The sequence below is a fragment of the Physeter macrocephalus genome, chromosome 19 (assembly GCF_002837175.3).
Source record: "Physeter macrocephalus isolate SW-GA chromosome 19, ASM283717v5, whole genome shotgun sequence".
Classification (NCBI taxonomy): Eukaryota; Metazoa; Chordata; class Mammalia; order Artiodactyla; family Physeteridae; genus Physeter; species Physeter macrocephalus.
Window position 1 is genome coordinate 38,181,243 of NC_041232.1, and position 24,716 is coordinate 38,205,958.

At 40.7% G+C, this 24,716-nt stretch overlaps 1 protein-coding gene across 6 annotated transcripts in view; it reads right to left on the reverse strand.

Annotated features, from left to right (window-relative positions):
• Positions 1-24,716, reverse strand: part of OSBPL1A (oxysterol binding protein like 1A) — a 221,389-nt gene that overhangs the window by 80,785 nt on the left and 115,888 nt on the right. For all 6 annotated transcript variants that reach the window (XM_024121011.3, XM_028480699.2, XM_028480698.2 and 3 more), the window contains one exon: positions 15,897-16,059. Coding sequence is in view for 5 of the 6 variants with exons in the window: in XM_028480699.2 (XP_028336500.1) it covers positions 15,897-16,059 (163 nt within the window). In the remaining variant the exon portion in view is untranslated. The remainder of the gene's footprint in view (positions 1-15,896; positions 16,060-24,716) is intronic.

The window sequence follows — 24,716 nt, forward strand, 5'->3', positions numbered from 1 at the left end:
AAGTCTATTTTATCTGATATGAGTATTGCTACTCCAGCTTTCTTTTGATTTCCATTTGCATGGAATATCTTTTTCCATCCCCTCACTCTCAGTCTGTTTGTGTCCCTAGGTCTGAGGTGGGTCTCTTGTAGACAGCATATATATGGGTCTTGTTTTTGTATCCATTCAGCAAGCCTGTGTCCTTTGGTTGGAGCATTTAATCCATTCACGTTTAAGATAATTATCAATATGTATGTTCCTATGACCATTTTCTTAATTGTTTTGAGTTTGTTTTCATAGGTCCTTTTCTTGTCTTGTGTTTCCCACTTAGAGAAGTTCCTTTAGCATTTGTTGTAGAGCTGGTTTGGGGGTGCTGAATTTTCTTAGCTTTTGCTTGTCTGTAAAGCTTTTGATTTCTCTGTTGAATCTGAATGAGATCCTTGCCCGGTAGAGTAATCTTGGTTGTAGGTTCTTCCCTTTCATCACTTTAAATGTATCGTGCCACTCCCTTCTGGCTTGTAGAGTTTCTGCTGAGAAATCAGCTGCTAACCTTATGGGAGTTCCATTGTATGTTATTTGTTGTTTTTCCCTTGTTGCTTTCACTAATTTTTCTTTGTCTTTAATTTTTGTCAATTGATTACTATGTGTCTCAGCATGTTTCTCCTTGGGTTTATCCTGCCTGGGACTCTCTGCACGTCCTAGACTTGGGTGGCTAGTTCCTTTCCCATGTTAGGGAAGTTTTCGACTATAATCTCTTCAGATATTTTCCTGGGTCCTCTCTCTCTCTCTTCTCCTTCTGGGACCCCTATTATAATGTGAATGTTGTTGCATTTAATGTTGTCCCAGAGGTTTCTTAGGCCGTCTTCATTTCTTTTCATTATTTTTTCTTTATTCTTTTCTGCGGCAGTGAATTCCACCATTCTGTCTTCCAGGTCACTTATCCGTTCTTCTGCCTCTGTTATTCTGCTATTGATTCCTTCTAGTGTATTTTTCATTTCAGTTATTGTATTGTTCATCTCTGTTTATTTGTTGTTTACTTCTTCTAGGTGTTCGTTCTTTAATTCTTCTAGGTCTTTGTTAAACAATTCTTGCAACTTCTCAATCTTTGCCTCCATTGTTTTTCCGAGGTCCTGGATCATCTTCACTATCATTATTCTGAATTCTGTTTCTGGAAGGTTGCCTATCTGCACTTCATTTAGTTGTTTTTCTGGGGTTTTATCTTGTTCCTTCATCTGGTACAAAGTCCTCTGCCTTTTCATTTTGTCTACCTTTCTGTGAATGTGGTTTTGCTTCCACAGGCTGCAGAATTGTAGTTCTTCTTGCTTCCGCTGTCTGCCCTCTGGTGGATGAGGCTATCTAAGAGGCTTGTGCAAGCTTCCTGATGGGAGGGACTGGTGGGGGGTAGAGCTGGGTGTTGCTCAGGTGGGTAGAGCTCAGTAAAACTTGAATCCACTCGTCTGCTGATGAGTGGGGCTGAGTTCCCTCCCTGTTGGTTGTTTGGCCTGAGGCAACCCAGGAATGGAGCATACCTGGCTGATAAGAGTAATTTTCAAGTGATAGATCTTAGTGCTGCTGAGGTGATAATTCAATCTTAAAACATCAGGTTTTTCAATTTCGTCTGCACATACGAATATCAAATAGGCCAGACCTTATCTAACCATTCAGTGTTTCCGGGCAATACATTAATGCCTTAGTGGAAAGCATAAAGTATTGGAAAGAGTGTGCTTAATACCTTACATATGGTGGTTATAATAGTAAGGGTACAGTACATGCTTTAAAAACAAACAAATGGGGGTGGAAGTGGGGAGTTACTGTTTAATGGGTACAGAGTTTTATTTGGGGATGATGGAAAAGTTCTGGCAATGGACAGCAGTGCTGGTTGGACAAAAATGTCCTTAATGCCACTGAACCGCATGCTTAAAAATGGTTAAAATGGCATATGTGTTAACGTTTATTTTACCACAATAAAACCAAAACCAAAACCAAATAAAGCCCAAAACAAACAAGCAAACAAAAACCTGTCAAGCCAATGCCAAAGACCTATCATGCTGGATGCATGGTCTATATTCTGGTCCTGTCATCTCTCACCTCAATGCCAGTGATGAAAGAAAGCCACACAGACATGGAGAAAAATTGGTGGATTTTTATACAGATGTATTTTTGAATACAGCAGCAGAAATGTTAACAGTATCCACACCTAGATTTCCGACAAAATTAGCCTTTCATTTTCCCTTTTATTTCCCACTGCATTTTCCCCTTACGAACATCTGTGTTTCTATACTAAGTAGAGCCACACAAAATTTTCAGGATGCTTCAATCCATCCCTGAAAAACAGGGTAAGGGATTTATAAAATAGCCTTACATTATTCACTGAACTTTAAATGGGCAGTTAGGAAAATCTGTATAGCCCTATGTAATGACTATACATGGAAATGGAATACTTAGTTTGTACTTACTCGTGGGTTTGTTTATTCCCATCTATTTCCAAAAAGGATTCAGGTGGTTTAATTACTAATTATATTTTGTATAAAAAGTGTCATAACAACACTCTGAAAAACAGGCTGTATTTTACAAGATAAATGCTCTAGCCTATGTACAAGCATTTAAGGTAGACAGAGTCTTTGCCTGATTAAAACAGTGGTATTAATAGAAAGTTTGTTCACAGATCTCTGGTGGCCCAGAAACTTAAAAGCTCTGTCCACATTGGGACTTAAAATAATTTCGAACACATTTCAGATTGAACACTATCCCCTTTCAACCAAACAGCATGGAAGCCAATGGCTGTGACTGGGTTAACATGGCTTTAAAACTTTACTCATCAAGTTGTATGAGTTAAATGTGTACAGCTTTTTGTATGTCAATCGTACCTCAAATAAAGTGGTGTAAAAAAAACTTCAGCATTAAGAGGATCATTACCTTTATCCTACTTTTTTGAGTTTTTCCTATTAAAAGGCTGAAAGAAGAGGTCATAAAATTAATAATATAAACATGCCAACAATTCTTATGTTATGCCAATAAGTATTTTTTTAACATGACCTCTGAAAACTAACTTGAGAACAAATAGTACAAAGGAGCAAGATATGGAAGAACTGTGGATAATGTCCGAATAACCCCTCCCCATTACTTAAGGTAACAGGAAATAGTCAGAAGGCACACATGCTCAATTTAATACCTTCATTGTTCATGGTTTCCCAAGAACTAGGCATCTTCTAAGAACGTCCAAAGTGACGCCAAAGTAACCCAAGCTTAAAATATCAGTGCCAAATTTTTATTTAGCTTTCATGTACAATCTTGTAAACTCAAAAATAACGTAGTAAATACGAAGAACACAAGGAAAATAAATGAAACCTACCACATTTAAAATAAACTGTAAACAGAAAATCCGGGTGAGTCCAGAAGGGGCTGCCAAGAGATTGCTACAATAACCTACCGAGGAAGTGACAAAAGTCTGAAACAGAATCGTGGCAGCAAGCAACAAGAGTCAGAGACATTCTAGACATATCCTCCCTGAATGAGGTGCAAGGTCACAATCAGCCAAACGGTACAGTGTTGATTATGACAGTTTCTTAAAAGTACTGGCTTTTCCCCAAGCAACTAAATCTACTATTGTTTTCCCCAACTTGCAAAATCTGCACATGTAACTGCAGATGAAGAATTATTCAAAACATTGTGTGTGGGCTACTGAAAATCTTATGTGTATCTATTTTGGATGACTAAATCCAGGCCTTCCCAATTTGTCTTGTTGACATCTTTAAAATCATTTTCAAGGTCACCTATGCATTCACTCTACAAAGAAAATATTCTAGAACTAAAGACCAGCTATAGAATAATCCACAGTTATAAAGCTCTTTCATGTGACTTCAGTTTAATAAATCAACACTTACCAAATACCTACCACGTACCTGGTAAAGAAAGGGCTTGTTGCTGAAACAGTTTAGAACGATTAATGAGATATGTGTGGTGCCCTCCAAATATTCAAAGTCCAATCTAGTGGAAGACGTGCAAGTAAACATACGTTTATACAAAGTGCGGGAATACTTGAAGAAGTCACTCTTAGGGGAACCAGGATACGTTTCCAGGCAAACTTTCCAGGCAGAGATGACATCTGACCTGTAACGATGACTAAGAATTTAAGGCAGGAAAAGAGAATACCAGGTGTAAGGGGAAGAGCAACAGTCCCACGGCCTGAAAGAACAAGGTGTGTGTCTAAGAATATCTGGCATAGCTAGAGAGGAGAGTAGCCAGAGGGAAAAGATGTGGTCGTCAGAGATGAAGCTTAAACGTGGGTCAGATCACAGAGTTTATACTGAATCTGTAGTAATGGAGAGTCTTTGGATGTTTTGCCAGGGAGTGATAAGATCCATTTTAGACTTTACAGATAACTCTGACGCATCAGTGTCCCATGGCCACTGTAACAATTAGCATAACTTGGTGGCTTAAAACAACAAAATTTTAGTCTTTCATAACTCTGGAGGCCAGAACTCCAAAATCAGTTTCAACGAACGAAAACCAAAGCGTTTGCAGGACCACCATTCCTCTGAAGGCTCTAGGGTAAGTCCATTCCTTGCCTCTTGCCTCTGGTGGCTGCCAGCATTCCTGGGCTTGTGGCCACATCACTCTAATCTCTGCCTCCATCCTCACATTGCCTTCTCCTCTGTGGGTCTAATCTCCCTCTACCTTTCTCTTATAGGGATACTTGTGACAGCACTTAGGTCCCACCCAGATAATCCATGATGATCTCACCTCAAAATCCTTAACTTAATCCCATTTGCAAAGATCTTTTTTTCCAAAAAAAGGTTACAGGTTACTGGGATGAGCAGGTGAATGTATCTTTGGGGGACCATTTTTCTGCCCACCACACCTGACAATACGCGATGTGGAAGATGGGCTGGCAGGGACAATGACCAGAAGCGGGAAGACAAAGTCTGTGGGCTCAAAAGTTGAACTAAGGCGGGGCAGAAAATAGGGAGAAAAAAAGAAGACAACTGGATACTTAGATATGGGGAGGGTGTGAGGAAAGGGGGTAAGAGATGACTTTCACATCTGTAGTTTGCATGGTGGGTAGATGATGATGCCATTAGCCAAGACAGGGCATATACAAGGGGGCAGATCAGGATGACAAGTCTAGTTTCCACCATACGGAGTTTGAGATGCTTTGGGCCAAAGTGAGAATTTTCAGTAAATAGGTGGAAATCCTCAGAACATCATTATCTGCCACAACAAACTGGTCTTCAAGTTCAGTCAATGTAGCCTTTAAAATGTATCCCCAGATTTTATTCACTCAAATATCTGAACTCCTAACAGGTGCCAAAGTCTATGCAAGTTGCTAGGGATGCAAAGTTCCTTAAGGGATTTACAGTCTGGTTGAGTGGCAGGGCTGACAAAAAAAACATAAGCATACAAAATTTCAACTACAGGAAATGCTATGGGACTATGATGCTTGGGGAGCCTACAGCAGGGATTTGATCAAGTCAAGAAAGTCAGCCAGGCTTCCTTGAGGAACAAAGGTCAGGATATGTATTCATTAAAGCAATAAAGGGAGGAACTGAAACTTTCCATTCTCACTTAAGTTGCTTTTATGGAAATTCCTGTCACCTCTCATCTAGGACACTAGGACCTCAAATCAATCGTTACTCCTAAAATACTCATATGCTAATAGAATGTAAACTCCAAAGTAGGGACCAGGTCTTATTTTCTTTGAATTTCCAATTCTTAATATAATGCAAGAACATTATAAAAATTCCACAGTGTTTACTAAAAAAAAAAAAAAACTTTATAAAATATTCAATACTAATCTGACATCACTCTGTATACTTAATCACGTTTGTCGGCTCCCCACCACTTAACAGGCTAAAATGAAAATTCTTCAGCAGAATCTTATCACAAGACTCATTACAAGCTAGTCCTAAATTACTTTCTTGGCTTCATCCCATCACTATTTCTCAGCATCCAATACACTCACCCCTGCTTCAGCCATAGTGCATTTTCATGATGTCTTTGAAAACTATTTTTCTCTACCTTTGCATGTGTTGTCTTGTTCCACAAAGCATATCTGACCACCATCTTATCCATCTGGAGAACTCCTTCCTGACTCTTCACAACACCCCTCAAGCATCACTTATTCTGTGATGCTCTCCCCAACTTTCCCAAGCAGTTAGCTGCCTCTCCTCTGAATTTCTGTAACACTCCTTACGTATGAGTTGGTGATGCCAATTCATTCACTTGTTCAATAAATATGTATTGAGCGCCTCCTTCTCTGTCTGTCTAGCACGAGTGTAGGGGCTGGGATGCATCCATGCACTAAGCAAAATGCCTCTCTCACTGAGGAGCTTATATTCTACTTGTAGAAGATCTACAAATGAATGAACATTATGTGTGAAAGATGGTGTGTTTTTTTTGTTTTTTGGGTTTTTTTAAAGGCAAGAGAAAAAGGATAGAAAATGATACAGTGAATGTCTTTCTGAGCAGAAAAAGGAAGGAAATGGGGGAGTAAGCACTGTAGACATTTGGGATTAGAGAGCTCCAGGCAGAGGGAAAGTGAAGGCCTAGAAGAGAACACGCTTGGCAAGTCCAGGAATTTGCATTGAGGCCAGTGATGGAAGGAAGTGAGTGAGGAGGACAGAGCAGATCTCAGAAGGTGGCAGATGGCCAGAACGAGGGCTTCTGGCTTTTATTCCAGCCAGGAAGCAAAGCCATTGGAGGGTTCCATGCAGGGAACTGACATGAACAGATTCACGTTTGGAAACGATCACTCTGAATGCTGTATTTAAAATATTGCTGGAGATGAGGGTGCAAGCAGAGAGACAAGTCAGAAAGCCCCTGTCAGAAACCAGGTGAGAGATGATGGGGGCCTGGGTGGTGAGAGTGGAATGATGAGAAGTGGTCAGATTCTGCTATATGTTGTAGGTAGAGCTGACAGAATTTGTTGATGGACTGAACGTGAATGTTGATGGACTGAAAGACAGATCCTCCATCTGCCAAAATATGGACCACAGGAGGGGCAGGCTTGTGAGCAGAAATCAAGAGTTCTCTTCTGGACATTCTAAGACACTTTGGAGATCTCATGAGAGATTTAAGTGAATGTGCCAAGTGGACAGTTAGACAGGAGTCTGAAATTCAGGGGGCAAGACTGAGTCTAGAGACGTAAAGTTTTGGACTTCGCAGAATTTGGACAATATTCACAGGCATGGGACTAGATGAGGTCACGCAAGGCAAGCTGCTCAACCTTTAATGCCCATATGAAGCCCCTACGGATTTGAAAAAATGCAGATTCTTATTCACTAGGTCTGAGTTGGGGCCTGCGGCTCTGCAGTTCCAACAAGCTTCCAGGTGAAGGTGATGCTACTGATCCTCAGACCACACTCTGAGTACAAAGGATCCAGAGGGTAAGTACAGAAAACAATGCCTGCACCCCAAGACACGCTAACATCTAAAGTCAGAAGGATACAAGACGACAAGCAAAGGGAACTGAGAAGTAAAATCAAAAGAGACTGGTACTCTGCAAACCAAGTAAAGAAAGTGTTCCATGAAGGAAGGAGGAATCAACAACTTGAAGTGCTGGTGAAAGGCCAACAAAGATGCAAACTGAGAGAGGACCACTCAATCAGGCAGCTGAGTATGTGACAGCAGTGATTTAGTCGAGAGCGGCTGCAGGGGAATCGTGAGAATAAACATAAATAGAGGCTGCTCAAGAAAGAATTCTAGAAGAGGAAAGTGATGTGGATCAAAGGTATTTGTATGAGACACAGCATTTTGAAAGATAAGATAGCTGATGGGCATCAGAACAACTGATGACCTGGGGGAGAGAAGGAGCTACATTAACGTCCTGATGTAGGCCGGAGGCACTGGGACCCCAGGCACATACGGAGGGCTGGGCGTCAGTTAGGGACATAACATTCTTCGTGTAGAGAAAGCAGAACGTGTCCACACACGTACACAGCCAGGTGTGTGAGTGGAAACACGAGGAGTTTCTCAGTGACATAAATAATGTCCTCCGATGGAGCAGGACAGAGGATGAAGGTATTAGAAATTTTAAGTGAGAAAAGTATGAAATAAGCATGTAAAAGGAACTGACTAGGGAAATGGAGTAGGGCTGCTGGGCAGCAAAAGGGCACCACAGAAATTAAACAGCTGTGGGTCTCAAGCAAGAGCTGCCAGCGTGGCCAGTCACTTGAGGACCAGTCCGGAAGGAGGGGAGGGATGGGCTGGGGGAGCACAGTGCAGGGAGAGAAAGGCAGGGGGGCGATTATATGACAGCCCACGCCATCTGAGCTGGTAAGAAGGGAACAAGGACACGAGCAGAGGAAGGAACAGTGAAAACATGGAGAAGACACTGTGGTTGGTCAAAGAAATGTTGGGATCAGGGATTTTAAGAGAATGGGTTGAAAGACAGGAGACAGTGGTTAGACTATGGGATGTATAAAACTGAGATGACGGCGTAGATATAGTCACTGAGAACGGCAAACTCCGGGGGCTGATCTTGGGAGTGAGTAGCTCCGGTGGGCTGGAGGCCCAGACCCTTTCCACATCACATTGTGCCCATCTTTCCATGCTCAGCCTCTTACCCTGGACTGACTACGAAACCCTGATTCAGGGACTGGATCTTCTTTCCCTTGGTAGTGCCATGCCTGGCAAAGCACTGCACACAATGGGCACTGGGTAAGTGTGTCTGGTTAAGGACATACTCTCAACGCTAGTACAAAATGCACGTGGTTTTACAGTGAACGTTTTAATGGAGACATTAGTCTCCCAAAAGATTAACCTCAAACCTAAAGGATAAATTACATTCACCTACAATTCATATACATTACAAGTAAGCTGCTGGGTAATTTTTTAATGTTATAAACACAAAATGAGAGTAAGAGCCCCTGGCACTACTTAGATTTTCTCGAGTGTTGTACCATATTACATACAGAAGGGGTTTAATAACAGCCATACTCTGTGGTACTCAATTTGCTGCACATCATATCAACCAATGAACGTGTTTTGTACTGGGCAACAGAGGAAATACATAAGTTAAGGTCTGGACAAGGACAAGGTCTCTGTCCTTAAGGGAAACGCAGGCCTTGGGGGAAGATGAGGAAGAAAGACACAAAAAGTTATATAACAAGAAAAAGGGCAAGAACAAGGTAGTATGGCTAATTGTCAAAAAAAAAAAAAAAAAAAAAGAAAGAAAAGAAAAGGACAAGAGAAAAAAGTGCTGGGAATACAGAGGAGGGAGAGATCTCCAAGTCCTAGGCAGGTCCAGACAAGAGTAAAGACTCACAGAAAAGGCCCAGATAAGAACTGTACAGGTTATTTCAAAACTAAACTGTAGAAGACGACACCGGGTTCGGAAACATAAAGAACAGAGCGCACAGCCTTTACTAAAAGGTCACGGTGCTCTTCGGCTTTCCTGCCAATACCTCTGATCACCTTGGTCAAATCCTGCGTCTTCTATGTGAACTGTCAGCAGAGATGTCATTTCTTTCTCAACTATTACCAGTTGTATTTATTGGATTAAACATTATTTCACATGGGTCATAACTTGCTACGTTACTCTCCTCCAGACAAAATCAAAGTTGTTATTTTAACACTTTCCATTCTAAAACCTTTGATTTAAAAAGACGTGAGCACCTACTCTTGCAACTGCTGAGAAATGCTAAAGCTGGCTTCAATTTCGTGACATAACGTTCTACTGGTTTTACCAATCTACACTATTGGATTTGTATGCATTATTCATGCATATTTTAACCAAAATAGCATTAAGAGGAAAATCTAGCAAGAAAGCCTTTCTTGCACAACTGATCTCATCATGTTTCTAAAAAGGAAAATGAACAGACAGTAAGAAAGACAATACATTTTGAAGTTTTAAAATTCAAAAGGCAGGAATTTTAGTGAAACTGCTATCTCAGACCAGTGCCAAAGCCATTAAGTTATTTAACTGGTAACAAAACTGGTAACCGTTTCAAAAATAATGCCTTAGGAAATTACTGGACATTCATAAAGCCAAGCACCTTTCATTTTCTCCCCTTTAGCTACTTTTTCATCCCCCCTCCACCCTCTCTGGGAGCAAGTCTCATACCTCCAACTTGATCATAAATTCCTCAAGAACAAATTTTATCTTTTAATAACATCTCATCCTAGCTCACTCCTCTGTCACCCACCCCTCTGCTTCCACATGGCATCCAAAGTGGTGCATGCAGACCGTGTGAAATTCGCAAGTGTTACTGATTCTTTTGTGCTCTTTACTGAAAACCAACATATTTTTAGGGAGGACAGAAACATCAATGACGTTTGTTCAACAACCTGCATTCAACAAACATTTAGAGAGCAACTCTGAGTCTATGTTAAGTACCTGAGGAATATAAATAGATAGGGTCTCTACCATCATAAAGAGACAAGCCCAATACAACCAAAGGGCTGTGAAAGACGTGTAAACTGAAGGAACACAAAAGAAGAAACAATTAATTCTGCCTGGCGGAGTCAGGAAAGGCTACCCAGGAGAGCTGATAATTTACAGATATTCGAGAGCTTTGGTAGGAGAAGCGGGTAGCATCAAGTGAGGGTGAAATGGAAAGGGCAGAACGATGGGAGGAACATGTAGAAGGAGCTGCTTTATTCTTCCCTGAAGTGGTACCTTCTACATATTTCTGTACTTTATTTGCTGGCTAAATGGAATTTTTCCACAGAACTAGTTAGCCTCTAGTTTCTCATTAAATCTTTTGCTTTAACACGTATGAAGGTTTAGCCCTTTTCCCAGGAAGTGCTCACTCACAGGTAGTAATATCAGAAATCTCACTCGATTTAACCATTTCATTCCTTAAACACACACACACGAGGACAAGATGTGATACGTCGTTAGATTTAGTTCCTTCTAATCATGTTACACAATGGAATTCAACCAAATTGTGAGAAAGAATCTGTATGCTTTATGGAATTTTATGAAATCTTAAGCCATTGAGCACCCTGAAAAAAAAATTTAAATAATCAAAAGATCCCAAGGGGCTGGAAAAAAATACACTACACTGTAGGCTTATATCAAGTTTTGTCTCACCCACTGTATTAGATTTTCATTGATCCTGCTTATCTAAAAAAAATTTTAAAGGGAAATCAGGAAGTCACATGGACTTAATTTTAAAGGAAGTAAAACAAGTTGTAAGCGACTTTAAAAAAGCAGTTTAAGCATTTCATGACAATAACTTAGAAATATTTTAAGAGAAGTATCTTTAAAAACCTTTTTCTCACATCTTTTAAATACTGATATTAGGATAGGCTTGATTTAATCTATTATTCTGATTCAGCAATTAAAAAAAGCTTTAAATGAAATACAGGTTTGTATGCTTGTTCTTGTTCTCTCTTACCTCTGACCCAATAGCCTCTGTCACTGCTGCGTTGTGAGGACGGAGGAGGCCCGGTGTGGCTGGAGCCCAGCGAGTGAACGAACAAGGGACAGGCAGGGTGTGGGTCACGTCAGGAGCCTTGAAGGCCCACTAGGGAGTCTGGATTTTATTCTAGGTGCAGTGAAGAGCCACTGAAGGATCCTAGGCTGGGGAATGCGATGATGTGATTGTCTACAAAGCATCAGTGTGGGTGGTGTATACGGCGTGAACCTCAATAAGGCAAGGCTGGAAGCACAGTGATCAGTTAAGAGGCTGGACAAGAGCGGGTGCAGCGCAGGTGACGGCACTGCGAGCGAACAATGGGCAGCGCCTTAGTGTGCCAGGCACTGTTTTAAGTACAAATATATATTAGTTTATTCCTCCCAATAATCCTATGACCTACTTGCAGATGAAGAAATGAGGCACAGTAAAGTGAAATCATTTCGCAACGGGTACAGGAATTGGTAGAGCCATCACTTATCGACAGCCTTCCAGCTGCAGCACCTACACTTTTAACCAGCACCCTGTAGTAACAGAACATATTAATAGATGGATTCAAAGTATGTCGCGAAGGTAGAATGGACGGACCCTGGTCTGCGTTTCATGGAGGTGGCACATGAATGCCATGAATTACTCCCGGGTTTACAGCTTTAGGAAAGGAAAGAGGTGCCATTTACTAAAATGAAGCAAACTCCAGGAGGAAGAAGACCTAGGAGGAAGATCAAGAATTCATCTTTTATTTATCCAGCTAACAGCTGAGTATATAAGTCTCTCACAAGAGGTTAGGGCTGGAGAAATAAATTTGGGAACTGTGGTAGTCAGAACAAGGGCCCCAGTGATGGCCATCCTAGTCTCTGTGGAACCTGTGAATGTGTTACCTTCCACGGTAAAAGGACTCTGCAGGTGCGACTGAGTTAAGGCTCCTGACATGGGGAAGTTACCCTGGATTATCTGAGTGGGTCCACTGTGATTGCTATGGTCCTTATAAAAGGAAGGAAGGAAGGTCAGAGTCAGAGAGACTGGAAGATGTCAAACTGCTGGCTGTGAAGGTGGAGGATGGGGCCTTGAGCCAAGGAAGGCAGGTGGTCTCTAGAAGCTAGAAAGGCAAGAAGGCAGATTAGATTCTCTCCTAGAGCCTCCAGAGGGAACAAAGACCTGCCAACACCTTGACTGCAGGACTTCCGACCTCCAGAGCTCAAAGAATGAATCTGCATTACTTGAGCCACTACATCTGTGGTAATTTGTTATGGCAGCGATAGGAAACTATTACAGGAATTTTAAGTTAGCATTTAAGATAATGTGGTATTGAAAGAGATAGGTGAGGGAGCTTAAGAGGTACAAACTTCCAGATGCCTAGACTTATGGTGATCATTTTTAAATGTACAGAAATATTGAATAACTATGTTGTGTAACAGGAACTGACGTAGTGTTACAGGTCAATTACACTTCAAAAAACAAATTTAAAAAACCCACAGAAAAAGATGAGATTTTTGGTTACCAGAGGTGGGGAGTGGGGGGAGGGGGAATGGATGAAGGTGGTTTCAAAAGGTACAAACTTCCAGTTATAAGATAAATAAGTACTAGGGATGTAATGTATAACACGGTAAATATAATCAACACTACTGTATGTTACACATGAAAGTTAAGAAAGTTAAATCCTAAGAAGTCTCATCACAAGGAAAAAAACTTTTTCTATTTCTTTGATTTTGTATCTATATGAGATGATGGATGTTCACTAAACTTCTTGTGACAATCATTTCATGATGTACGTAAGTCACATCATTATGCTGTATACCTTAAACTTATACAGTGCTGTAAGTCAATTATTTCTCAATAAAATTGGGAGGAAAAAAAAGAAACTGTAGATGAAAGAAGCAATAAATAAACAAAAGTTCTGGAGAAGGCACAAGGAGATGGGTACCAGAACAAATCAGGAGGGAATGGCCTTAATGAAAAGGGGACACTTCTTTTGCAACAGAAGAGAAAGAGGAAAGGGAATGGAGGTTAATGCGTAGACTGTAGTGAGAAGATGAAGTCATTCCCAAATGAAGGCTTTTATGATCTCAGTGAATTACGTGGCTAAGTCATCAGCAGGGCAACACTTCAACCCTGGGCATCTGACTCGTAATTTTAATACAGTTTTACATTATACCAAATGATTCCCAAGATTTCTAGTAAGAAATAGTAGGAGTGGCCAAAGGAAAGCTACTATGTTCAGGCAAATATAATAAAACTCAGGTGGGTCATTCAGGGCAGGGACGAGTAAACTCAAGGCACCTGTCCCTCTAGCTCCTTATCTCCAGCCACGGTGGAACACGCTGACTAAGCTAGACACTGGACTCAGCCTCGGGATCCTTCTCAACACAGCAACCCATCAAGCAGGCAGTACTGACTGCAAACCAATCTGAATTGGCACTTGAGATGAAATTCATTTGCCAGTCCTGACCCAGGGACTGTAGTTCTTCTTATCGCCTCCTCCTAGGGGAGACGACTGTGGAAAAAAATGTGAAAATATGACTGAGAAGCAGAAAGATGACAGTAGCCGCTAAATGTCTATCAAGAAGAGAATAACTAAGAAAACTGCTAAATCGTATCACTGACTTTTATGCAACCTTTAAAAAGAATGAGCTAGAGTTGTAACACTGATGGGAAAGATTTCCAAGATACATTGTTACATGAAAAAACAGATCTAGAACAATTATACAGCTACTTCCATTCATGATTCTTTAAAAAACCCCATACGTACACAAGCATATATCCACGCGAATGCTTTAAAAAGGTCTGGAAGAGAATCTATCAAGCTGTTAATAAGAATCTCTGAGGAAGAGTGCATAATTAGGGTAAGGGATGAAGGGAAAATTTCACTGGGCACTATACATACTTTTACATTGAATTATTTATAACAAATACCTTTTTTAAAATAAAAATTAAATTTTTTCCTTTGTTTTTTGAAAGGACAGCAAAGAGGAGCAGCTGAAGTGTCTAGGTTCTTTTACATTCAGACCTCTTTGCATTTAATCCAATAATCTGTCTGGCAGCTTTCCTTTTTGGATGCCCCAAACAGAAGGAATACAGGCGGTAACAGGACTGGATATGGCAGAGAGGAGATGTGAAGAAATGTCAGCAGCCTCAAGTGTCCTTCACCCTCCCCTCCCGCCTCCGTCAATCAGGTTAAATGCTTCCTTTGCCTCTGCCACTCCTTCCACTGCTTTCATGTCCGGTCTCTACTTTCTCTTCTCAATCTCACTATTTTCACAAATACCACATCTAGTTGCCATCATCATAGTCATTACAATCCTTTCTCTAATTATTCCCAAATCTGGCTATTAGAATTAGCTTTTCCGATTATTTTGATCATGTCACACTTCTAAAATTAATGTTCCTATGTGCTGTTTATCTTCTATAATGAATCTCTTCTCTGTATATCCACCAACATCATTTTCTTTGTCCTATATCATCACACCATTTTAACTCCCTTAACCTAATCTTCTTTAGTTCTCATTTCTACAACCTCTCACTGTGCTTCTTTTCCTTTCCTATCATTAATTTGACCCTTTAACTCCATATCCACTGAGGTCTCCTGCTTCCATGGTCAAGTTTTTGAGACCCAACAATTGTATATGTTCATCTACTTAGATAAGCACTTAATTTCTTCGCATAAAAGAATTGTTTTCCATCTCGCCGATCTTCAACCACCCCCTCCCCAGGCTTCCTTCCATGACCCCGCCCACATCTACCTCAAAATTCTGAAGGAAGTTCCTAAAAAGTCGAAACTACTTAGCAGTACCTCCTCTCAAAAGTCATTCTCACCTCTCCACACACATCTCCCATTTTTTGAACACGTGGTACCTGTCAGGCACTGTCCTAAACACTACTTACACATATGAACCCACTTAATCCTGACTCAACCCACTGAAATGGAAACTATAATTATCCCCATTTTAAATATGTGAAAGCTGAGAACCAGGAAGGTCATGGAACTTGCCCACGATCACACAGCTGACCAGCGTCAGAGGCAGGATTCCAATTCAGGTAATCTGACTCTGGAGTCCCTGCTCGCTGCCAGTATGCTATGCTGCTCTGAGGCCAAGTTCAGCTCTTCCTTTTCTCTGTTCCAGCTACACCAAGGTCTCACCTCTCCTCTGGCACACAGCATACCATACTGTAGCCAACTGTTTCTTATATGTGTCCTTTACTCTTAGACCTCTCTGAGAATAGAAACCATCCATCATCTCTCTATCCTTGAACATATAATAGCACCTTGCACCAGGAGGTATTTAACAGTCATCGAATAAAGGAACAAACCAGATTCACAGCACTCTGGCCCCAGCATAGCATACGCTGTCAACAAAGGCAGACTCAGTGATGACTTTCATTTCAAACTTTTGGGCTTCTGCCTTAATAATGTCACACAAAAAGTAGGTCATTTGGGGAGCTGAAGTGATACATTTCCATCTGTTTATTTCAGGAAACTCAAGGTGACATCCACCCTAAGAAGACATTTAGGTGGTCAACTGTGAATTACCAACAACACAGACAGCAGGGTTCTAGAATTACCTGACAGCGCATCATAGAACTCGTCCTCACTAAGGATGCTGAGAGGTGGGGAGCCTTTGACCAGAGACTGCTCTAATTCATGATGTTCAGTGGCTAGAGTCGCCAGCGCTTCTGACAAAATTTTGGTTTTTTCTTGTTCCTGTTCCAATTTAAAATTCCTCACCTGGAAGAAAACAGATATACAAAAAAGACTTCAGAGTGACAGGAGATACAGACTTACTCAAAAGGTTATGAAAATTATTCGCTTCAGATCCACTTCAATTGCAACATCAGGAATGAAAACAGTCGTGCTACATACACATGGATGAATGAGCAAAATTACTAAGCTAATTCTGTTCTTCCCATGGGGCCTTTTCTCACAACACTGCCAGCTAATGAAAATAGATTAAGAACTAGCAAACAAATTCAGCTCAAATGATCTGGATCCTAGTATAAGGGCATTAGCCAATTTGAAAATCATATAAAATTTTTAATAGAGACTATTTCGTTCAACATTATTTTTTTTTTTTTTTTTTTTTTTTTTTTTTTGCGGTACGCTGGCCTCCCACTGCTGTGGCCTCCCCCGTCGCGGTTTTTGCGGTACGCAGGCCTCCCACTGCTGTGGCCTCCCCCGTTGCGGAGCTCAGGCCCCGGACGCACAGGCTCAGCGGCCATGGCCCACGGGCCCAGCCGCTCCACGGCATGTGGGATCCTCCCGGACCGGGGCACGAACCCGTGTCCCCTGCATCGGCAGGCGGATCCTCAACCACCGCGCCACCAGGGAAGCCCCCTCGTTCAACATTAATCATGAAATTAAGAAACCAGTTTTTGAACAAAATAAAGAACTGAAACCATTGTAAATATTAAAATGTGTACCACATCAAAGCATAAGACATAATCCTCCAGTTCACCTCCAAAATAGTTGATATATCAAATGAAGGGAAACAAGAGGCCAGGTAATGACATTTTAATTGCCATTTTTCAATTACATATTTTGATTTTGGTTCCATATTTTACCTTGAATCTAGTGTGCAAAATAAATAATAGATTACAGAGAAAGCAAAGCCTTAATCCTTTGAAGATACAATCTGTTCTTCCTATCTAATTCAATAGCATCTGAATGTGCAGTTAACTAAAACCATATAAAATGTAAGTAACCTAATTCTCATGTAAAATAGCAGGTACCAGATTTGGTATGAACAGTTTCACCTATCCTTGCATCAGAACTCTGAAAACCACAACTATTCCGTTATCTCCCTCAACTTCTAGGGCCCACGTGGTGCTTTAGGCAGGACTGGTAATCTCAGAAGTTTCCTGCGCCTGCTTCCTCACCTACAAAACTGGGATTCTACTGCTGTCGAATAATCTAATTGGTGGCTTCAACACAATGGTCTTCAAATTAAAGAACAAACAAACAAAAAAACTCTAGCAGCTCAACCTATTTCTCAAATGTAATCTCAACACATAAAACAGATGTTTCAGGAAGCAGAACTGCACAGGATGATGCCAGGTCTGGATCAGGAGCCTCTGTGACTTTCCTCTCCAGGCCCAAAGCCAGGAGCTGTTCCAACAGCTTGAAAGGCACTAGATGGGGTGACCTCTGAAACCTCCTCCTGGTCAGAACGTCTCCTGGGCCTTGGAGCTGGCGAACCTCTCACCGCTGCTCCCAGCTGCTCTCTGCTGAACCTCGCCTCCCACTTCCTGGCATCCCTCTCAGTCTCCTCCCCTTAGTCCCCAAGGACGCAGCAGCTCCCCCTACGTTCTGACTGTCTGACTTCACAGCCACGCGTTAGGTACAACACTCCAAGAATCCCGGATATGACTTAAAATACAGTTCTACCAAAATGCTAAGTTTGTAACAAAAATAGGGTTAAACCTTCATTATCTTGGGAATAGTTCCAGTCCTCAAGGCATCTTAGTATTTACTAGCATTACAGTAACGAGGTTATTCTTATTAGAACTGCAATAATGAAATAAAAATTGCAATAAATGGTAAACACTAATGAGCAGAAAAGACATGCAAAACAGAAAAAAATTAAGTATTTATATAATTATAATTTTTAAGGAATTGCAAATATTCCTATTATCTAAAATTTTATCTCCAAAGAAGAAATACTTTTACTATGGCTGAAGTCAACCTAGACCAAAAACAAAAACTGTTCTTCCTCCACTTGATATGTTAAACAACTCATTTACCTATAAACAAGGCCTACAAAATTCACCACCATACCCAAAATGAACCCTTCTCTGAATGGAAAAGATAAGCACTGCTGTAGATTCCAAAAACACCACTGCAGGAAGATCCAAACTCTTTTACACCTGCCCACCCCTCTCCCTTTAGCTTTATTTTTTTTTTTTAGCTGTTCAAGTATCAAAATGCAAATGTGCTGTTGACACTGTACCTTTCCATGTAAGAACCAACTAAATTATGTCTTCTGGTTAACAAATACGTAAGTTTCAGTACCTAAATTCATCTCGATTTCAGAAAAGTGTCAAAATAAATGATCGAGGCCCCAAAATATCTAGTTCCCTCAACAAAACCATACAAAAATCCCGATCCTTTATCCATTTAAAGTAAGCATCCCTGCAGTTCTGCCACCTCGACATCTGTTCTCACTTGTTCTTCAGAGAAGGAGGGAAAGGGGTGGGGGCAGAAGGGAGAGATATCTACAGTTCTGGTTTTCACCTTGATTTTATCTGTCAGTTGATTTGAGGGCACTTGCATTAATTTCAAGCATAACAGGATCTTCTGTACTGAAGGTACCCTACCCTCAAACTTCCCACCAAATGGCAATACCTCCCCATCCTGTAAAGTGATGTAGCTGAGAGTAGGTGTGTCACAAAAACTGCACTAGTAAAGCGCTCTCTTGTTGCTTTAAAGAAGCATCTAAGAACACACTTAACTGCCGTTGATGCTTTTTGGTCAATTAAATCAATCAACTGGAACAGTCAACTGGAACAATGTAATTCCAAATCTATTACAATCTCAGTATTTCAGAAACACTTAGGGGATATCCTGTACTGGAAGTTTAGTGTAGAACTACTCATCAAGTGATACAGAGTGCAAGTTCTGCATAAGGAACTTATGGGATTCTACTGCTGTCGAATAATCTAATTGGTGGCTTCAACACAGTGGTCTTCAAATTAAAAAACAAACAAACGAAAGAACTCTAGCAGCGCCACCTATTTCTCAATAGGTTCTTAGATAACTTATGCATAAAATCTTCATCTTACTTTTCAACTCTGTCTCCGAATTCTCATTTGCCAGCTTAGAAGTTATGTTGGAACAGAAACAGTACCTTTATGCAATCCCTCTCTGAAATTCCAGGCACAGTGCTTCACTTTTCTGTGTATCAACACTTGCACTGACACATGCATATGACTATGGTTTTTTTAAATCCTCAAACTATAACTACCCTAGTTTTTATTAAGGGAACAAAGAACCTCCTTCCTTCACAAAAATCAGTGAAGCCCAGCACGTGTCTGTAATTACATTAGGCCATTTCTAGCACAGGGTACGTGAATTCTTCAAACTCACATATAAAATCTATGCCCTCAGCCACTCTGCCACAACAAAAATCAACATATAACCAAGTAAACATAAATGCCAACCTTTTTATTAGGAACAACTTAAGGACTGAACCATCACACATTTAACAGTTACACATTATTAATTATTCTTAATAGACACATTGCTCTGTGTCTGTGGCCCCTTAAGACTAATGCAAATTCAAGCCTTTCCAGTAATCTCCTCGCATCACTTCAACGTGACCCCCTTTCATCTTACTCCATTTCATGCTGGTGGGTGAAATGCACAATGAATACTTCCAAAGTGTTCTTCACTCCATCAGTGAATGGATGCCAGCAAAAGAATTCAGCGTTTTAAAAAGTCTCGTGCTAGCCAGTAAAAACACACATTGCATCGGCTCTCTCCTTCTATAAAGCACCCTGTTACTTACCTATGCTTCTGAGAGGTTAAATCAGGCAGAGACAATGATGAAATCTGGCAAAGACACACCACTAAGCGGGAGTAAGTGATTCGTATTCAGAGAACACTGTGGCCAATTATCCAATTACAGGTTACGTGACGTTCTGGCCCTGATGATCAATCTAGTTAAGCTCTTTCAACTGGCTACACTCTGGTCAGTTCAACAGCATTAGCCTTTCTCCTTTCTTCTTTGTTACTGGATGTGTGGCTATAACAAAGAACATATTGGCTTATGACCGGAATACTACATCTTGAATTAAAAAACATCTAATTTTATTTCTTAGATAAGGAATTGCACTGGCACTTATTTCCCTGGTTAGAGGACCAACAATATGCTGACTTTTCCCTGCTACTGCCACATAGCTGTTGGAAAGTGGTCCTGGTCATTTACAGCTGGTAAGGGCTCTTCTGCTCGTTGAGGACGACAGCACTGCTCTGGGCGGGGCAGCTCTCATGTGAATGCAAGCAGACATTATTCCAGGTTCACAGCCAGGCTGAATCACACTCTCACCCCCAGGGTGCAGGACAATCAAGATCTGATCCCATGTCTCAGGCATGATCAAGTATGGAAACATATCCTCATGAATGGATAGTATACATGTGCTTTGTTTTACAATTTCCAAAGCACCCTTGCACACATTAACTTTTAGGGTTTCGCTGACTCTAATGCCCTTCTTCTATGCCATCCCATCAATGCCTTTTCAACTGTACACGTTTCCTTTTGTTCCTGAAGCCTTTTCTTTCAGTCCTTCCTCTCACTAAGAAAGACACTTAACTATAAATAAGCCTCAGTGGCCAAGCAGATTTGTCTGATAGGAGGAAATGGAGATGAGGTAGGATGTGCAAGGAGGCTGTGGTGGGGAGGGGACTGCAGAGAGCTTGCAGACCACTGTAGGAGTTCTGGCTTTGACTGTGACCGACAAGAGGAGCCACTGCATGGTTTTGAGCAGAGAAGTAACATTATTTGATTTACATTTTAACACAATGTCTTTGATAAGCTGAAGAAGAGATCTGGGGGGAAGGTCAAGCTTAGAATCAAAAAGATCCCTAAGAGGCTACTGCAACAATCCAGGTAAGAGATGGGTAGTAGCAATGGAGGTGATGAGATGTAGTCAGATTCTGGTTGTATTTTGAAGGCACATCTATGGGATGCGAGAGAAGAGAGGAATCAAGGATGACTCCATAGTTTTGCCCTGAGCAACTAAAGATAGCGAGCGTCATCATTACCCAATGCAGGAAGACTGCAGGACCAGGACAATCAGGAACTCATACATGAGAGTTACCATCAGATGTTCATGCAGATGTCATGTAGACAATTAGATAACCAAATCAGGTCTTCAGGGAAGAGGTCCAGGCTAGAGATATAACTCTGGGAGTCCTTTGCAAACAGATTATGTTTTAAGCTGTAAAACTAGACAGAATCACTAAGGGAGAAAGTGAGACAGACACAGGAAGAAATCCAAGGACTGAGATTTCCTTCTGATGGGAGACAAGAAAGAACCAGAAAAGGAAACAAAAAAAGAGAGAAGACAGAAGGAAACTCAGAAGTGTGTGGTATTCTGGAAGCCTAAACGAAGTACTTGAAGGAGGAACGCGTGATTAAATATGTCAAACACTGATGATGGATCAAATATACGAGAACTAAGAAAAGCCCTCTGGATTTAGTGATGAGGTCAATGGCGACCTTGACAAGGAAAGGCTCAGTGGAACGTTAAGAGAATGCTGAAGGCAAAGGCATGACGGGAGTGGGTCAGTAGAAATGAGAGAAGGAAACTTGGAAAGGGCAAGTACAGCCTATTCTTTTTGCTACAAAGGAAAGGAGAAAATTGGGGCAATTGCTGGAAGGGGGTGTGGCGGTCAATAGGCTTTATTACGAAAGACAACCCAGCGTGTTTCTACATTGATGGGAAAGATTCAACAGAAAGGAAATTAATGATGTAGGAGTGCAAGGAAAGAACTGCTGGAATGATGTTCTTGAGCTTGCAAAAAAAGGATGGGCTCTAATCCACACAGTTGGCCTTTGCTAAGGGCACAGACAGCTCATCCTTAGCTGCAGGAGAAAGAACAGCATGTACATGCCCAGACGCAGATAGGCAGGTATGTGTAACCAAGTTTTCTTCTAGTTGCTCCTTTTGTCTCAGTGCATATAAGAACTAGAGAGAATAGGAAACAGAGGTCTTCAACCTATAGGTCCCGGCATGTGATGTGTAAGAAGCTACCAGTCTCTTTAACATTATACACAGCATTGAAAAGTTTGCCCTGAGATTTAAAATGAGATCACATCCAAGGCCCTCCAAAGCCTCACTCACACTTATCTGGTCAACCCAACACAAGGCAGCTGTTCCAGAATTTTCCCTTTGCTCATAGTAGACTGTGGCTTGCTCCTGGCACAATTAAAAAAAATGCCCCTTTCTTACTGGCACTGCCATCATCCTCAATCTGGCTCAAGCCAATAGAAAAGGAAAGCCCACTGGGAATTACCTCTATACTTCTCTGTCCCTCCGCTCTGCCTTGGGAATGAAGGTGAGGGTGTTATCTGCTTGGTGACTTACTGACATGCTCTAAGTAAAATGACCTCAATGGAGCTTGTTAAACTGCAGTTTCTGCTAATAATCTGTTAAATCAATTACTCCCAGATGTATCTTCAGACATTTTAACTCAAGGAGGAATTTGGGGGTAACTGCCTACTCCCATATCTAGGACACAGCCCAATAAACAGTCACTTAAGAAATATGGTAAATAAATGGAGAGTTTAAAAAGCAAGGGATAGTGATTCTTAGAAGAATCAATATAAACCCAGACTGTTATTTTTGTCAGTCTGATTTAAAAATAACCTCCCACAGAGGGAGGAATTGGGAGACTGGGATTGACACATACACATTATTGATACTATGTATAAAATAGACAACTGATGGGAACATTCTGTAGAGCACAGAGAACTCTACCTAATGCACTGTGGTAACCTAAATGGGAGGCAAGTCCAAAAGGGAGGGGATATCTGTATGTGTATGGCTGACTCATTTTGTTGTGCAGTGGAGGCTAACACAACATTGTAAAGCAACCATACTCCAATAAAAAATAATTTAAATAAATAAAAATAAATAACCTCCCATAGAAATAAAATCAATGGGAGAATAATGCTACATACAAACAATAATGCGACTAAGTTGAGGTTTTACATTTTTTAAAAGAAGAAGCAGAAAAGAGAAATATGTCTTCTGAAACAAAAGTACCATTCACTTCCATGGTATGCTACCAGCAGTAGATTCAATACACATGAAGTCCACTCCCTTGCTCAATGGTTCTGGCATCTGAAATAACTTGGTACAAGTAAGATTTCATAATAATTTTCTCTTTCAATTGCAAAGCTGAATCAGTTGACACTGATTGTAACAGTCACGTAAGGAACAACTACAATAAAGTGCAATTTCCATAACTATGGACATTTTACATTCCAGAAGTTATAGCACTTACAGAATTATATTCCTAAGAGCACTACTACATCAATGTATACTCTCCAAATTATTCTAGATTATAGTATAATGTATTACAAATTTCAAAAGGTTTTTATGTATCACATAAATTACAGAACAGGATGTTAAACTGCCACATAATAGTATATATTAAACCGTGGCAAACAAATTTCAATATAATGGAAAAATATCAGTGTTGGCTATATGAAAATGGTAAAATTCCAAATCAACCTACTCAATAAAGATTCTGAAATTTTAAAAAGTCTATTCTTTTAATCATGTCTCAAACTCCCGATTAAACAGTTGTTCATGACTGTATTCCCTAAGTGCCTGGAATGGTTGCATATGACAGGCTCAATAGTAAGTCTTGAAACAGAATTTTAAAATGAAGAACATTCGGGTGTAGAGTAATAGGAGAGAACAGAAGGGGACTGAAGCAATGCAAAATAACTTTTTTTCATAAAATCTCTTTAACCAGTATTCACAAGTATTTCACAGTTTATCCCAGAACTAACAATTTAAGTGCACGACCCTGAGCAAAAATGTTTCTTAAAATTTCACTATTCTTAACTTCAGTACGAGAGTTCATCTAGCAAAAAAAAAAGGGCTTAACTTCCTAAGCATTTGTGTAAACAATCGTTCTGCTTACACAGGGCTGTTTCTATGTCTATGACTGATAAAGTATATGCATAGCACTTTACATTTTAAAAAGCACTTTTACATACTGTTAGAGTGCATTAAATCTTCCTAACCGCCCTATGAGGAAGGCATATATGTATAAACTGAAGATCATAAAGTTTAAGTAACTTGACAAAGGTTAGGAGAAGAATAAAAAACTGAAACCAAGATCTTTTAACGCCAAAGCCCACAAGCTTTCCAACACATGGTGTTGCCAATAACCACAAGACCCTAAACACGGTCGATGGCAATCCACGATCAGGAATTTTAGAAGCAGAGGGTCTCACTTTTTGGGGGAATGGGGTTACTAGACTGATGGACCCGATAAATAAGGGAGGGCAGGCAGTTACCTGGACTACAGCAAAGCACTTGTTAAAACCATCCCTTGGACCCCTGTCAGGAATGGCATCACTGTAAAATGGCAAGATTGTTAGGTAGATTAGGAACTTGGCTGAATCCACGCCCTCCAGGAGAAGGGTTTCTTTTCTTTTAAGATCTGTTCTGTTCCAAACTTGGCTTAGAGTTGAGATACTCCATCGTAAAGAGTATACGTGGAGCAGCTATAGGGTTGGTCTGGTTTGGTTTCTAATCAGAATGCCCAGTTTCAGCCCAGACCTACTGCCTCAGGACTTAAAAAAATGAATGAGGTCCATGTACTGTGATTTCTCCCAATATCTAGTCTCCTCTTCTTCCTTAGTAAGA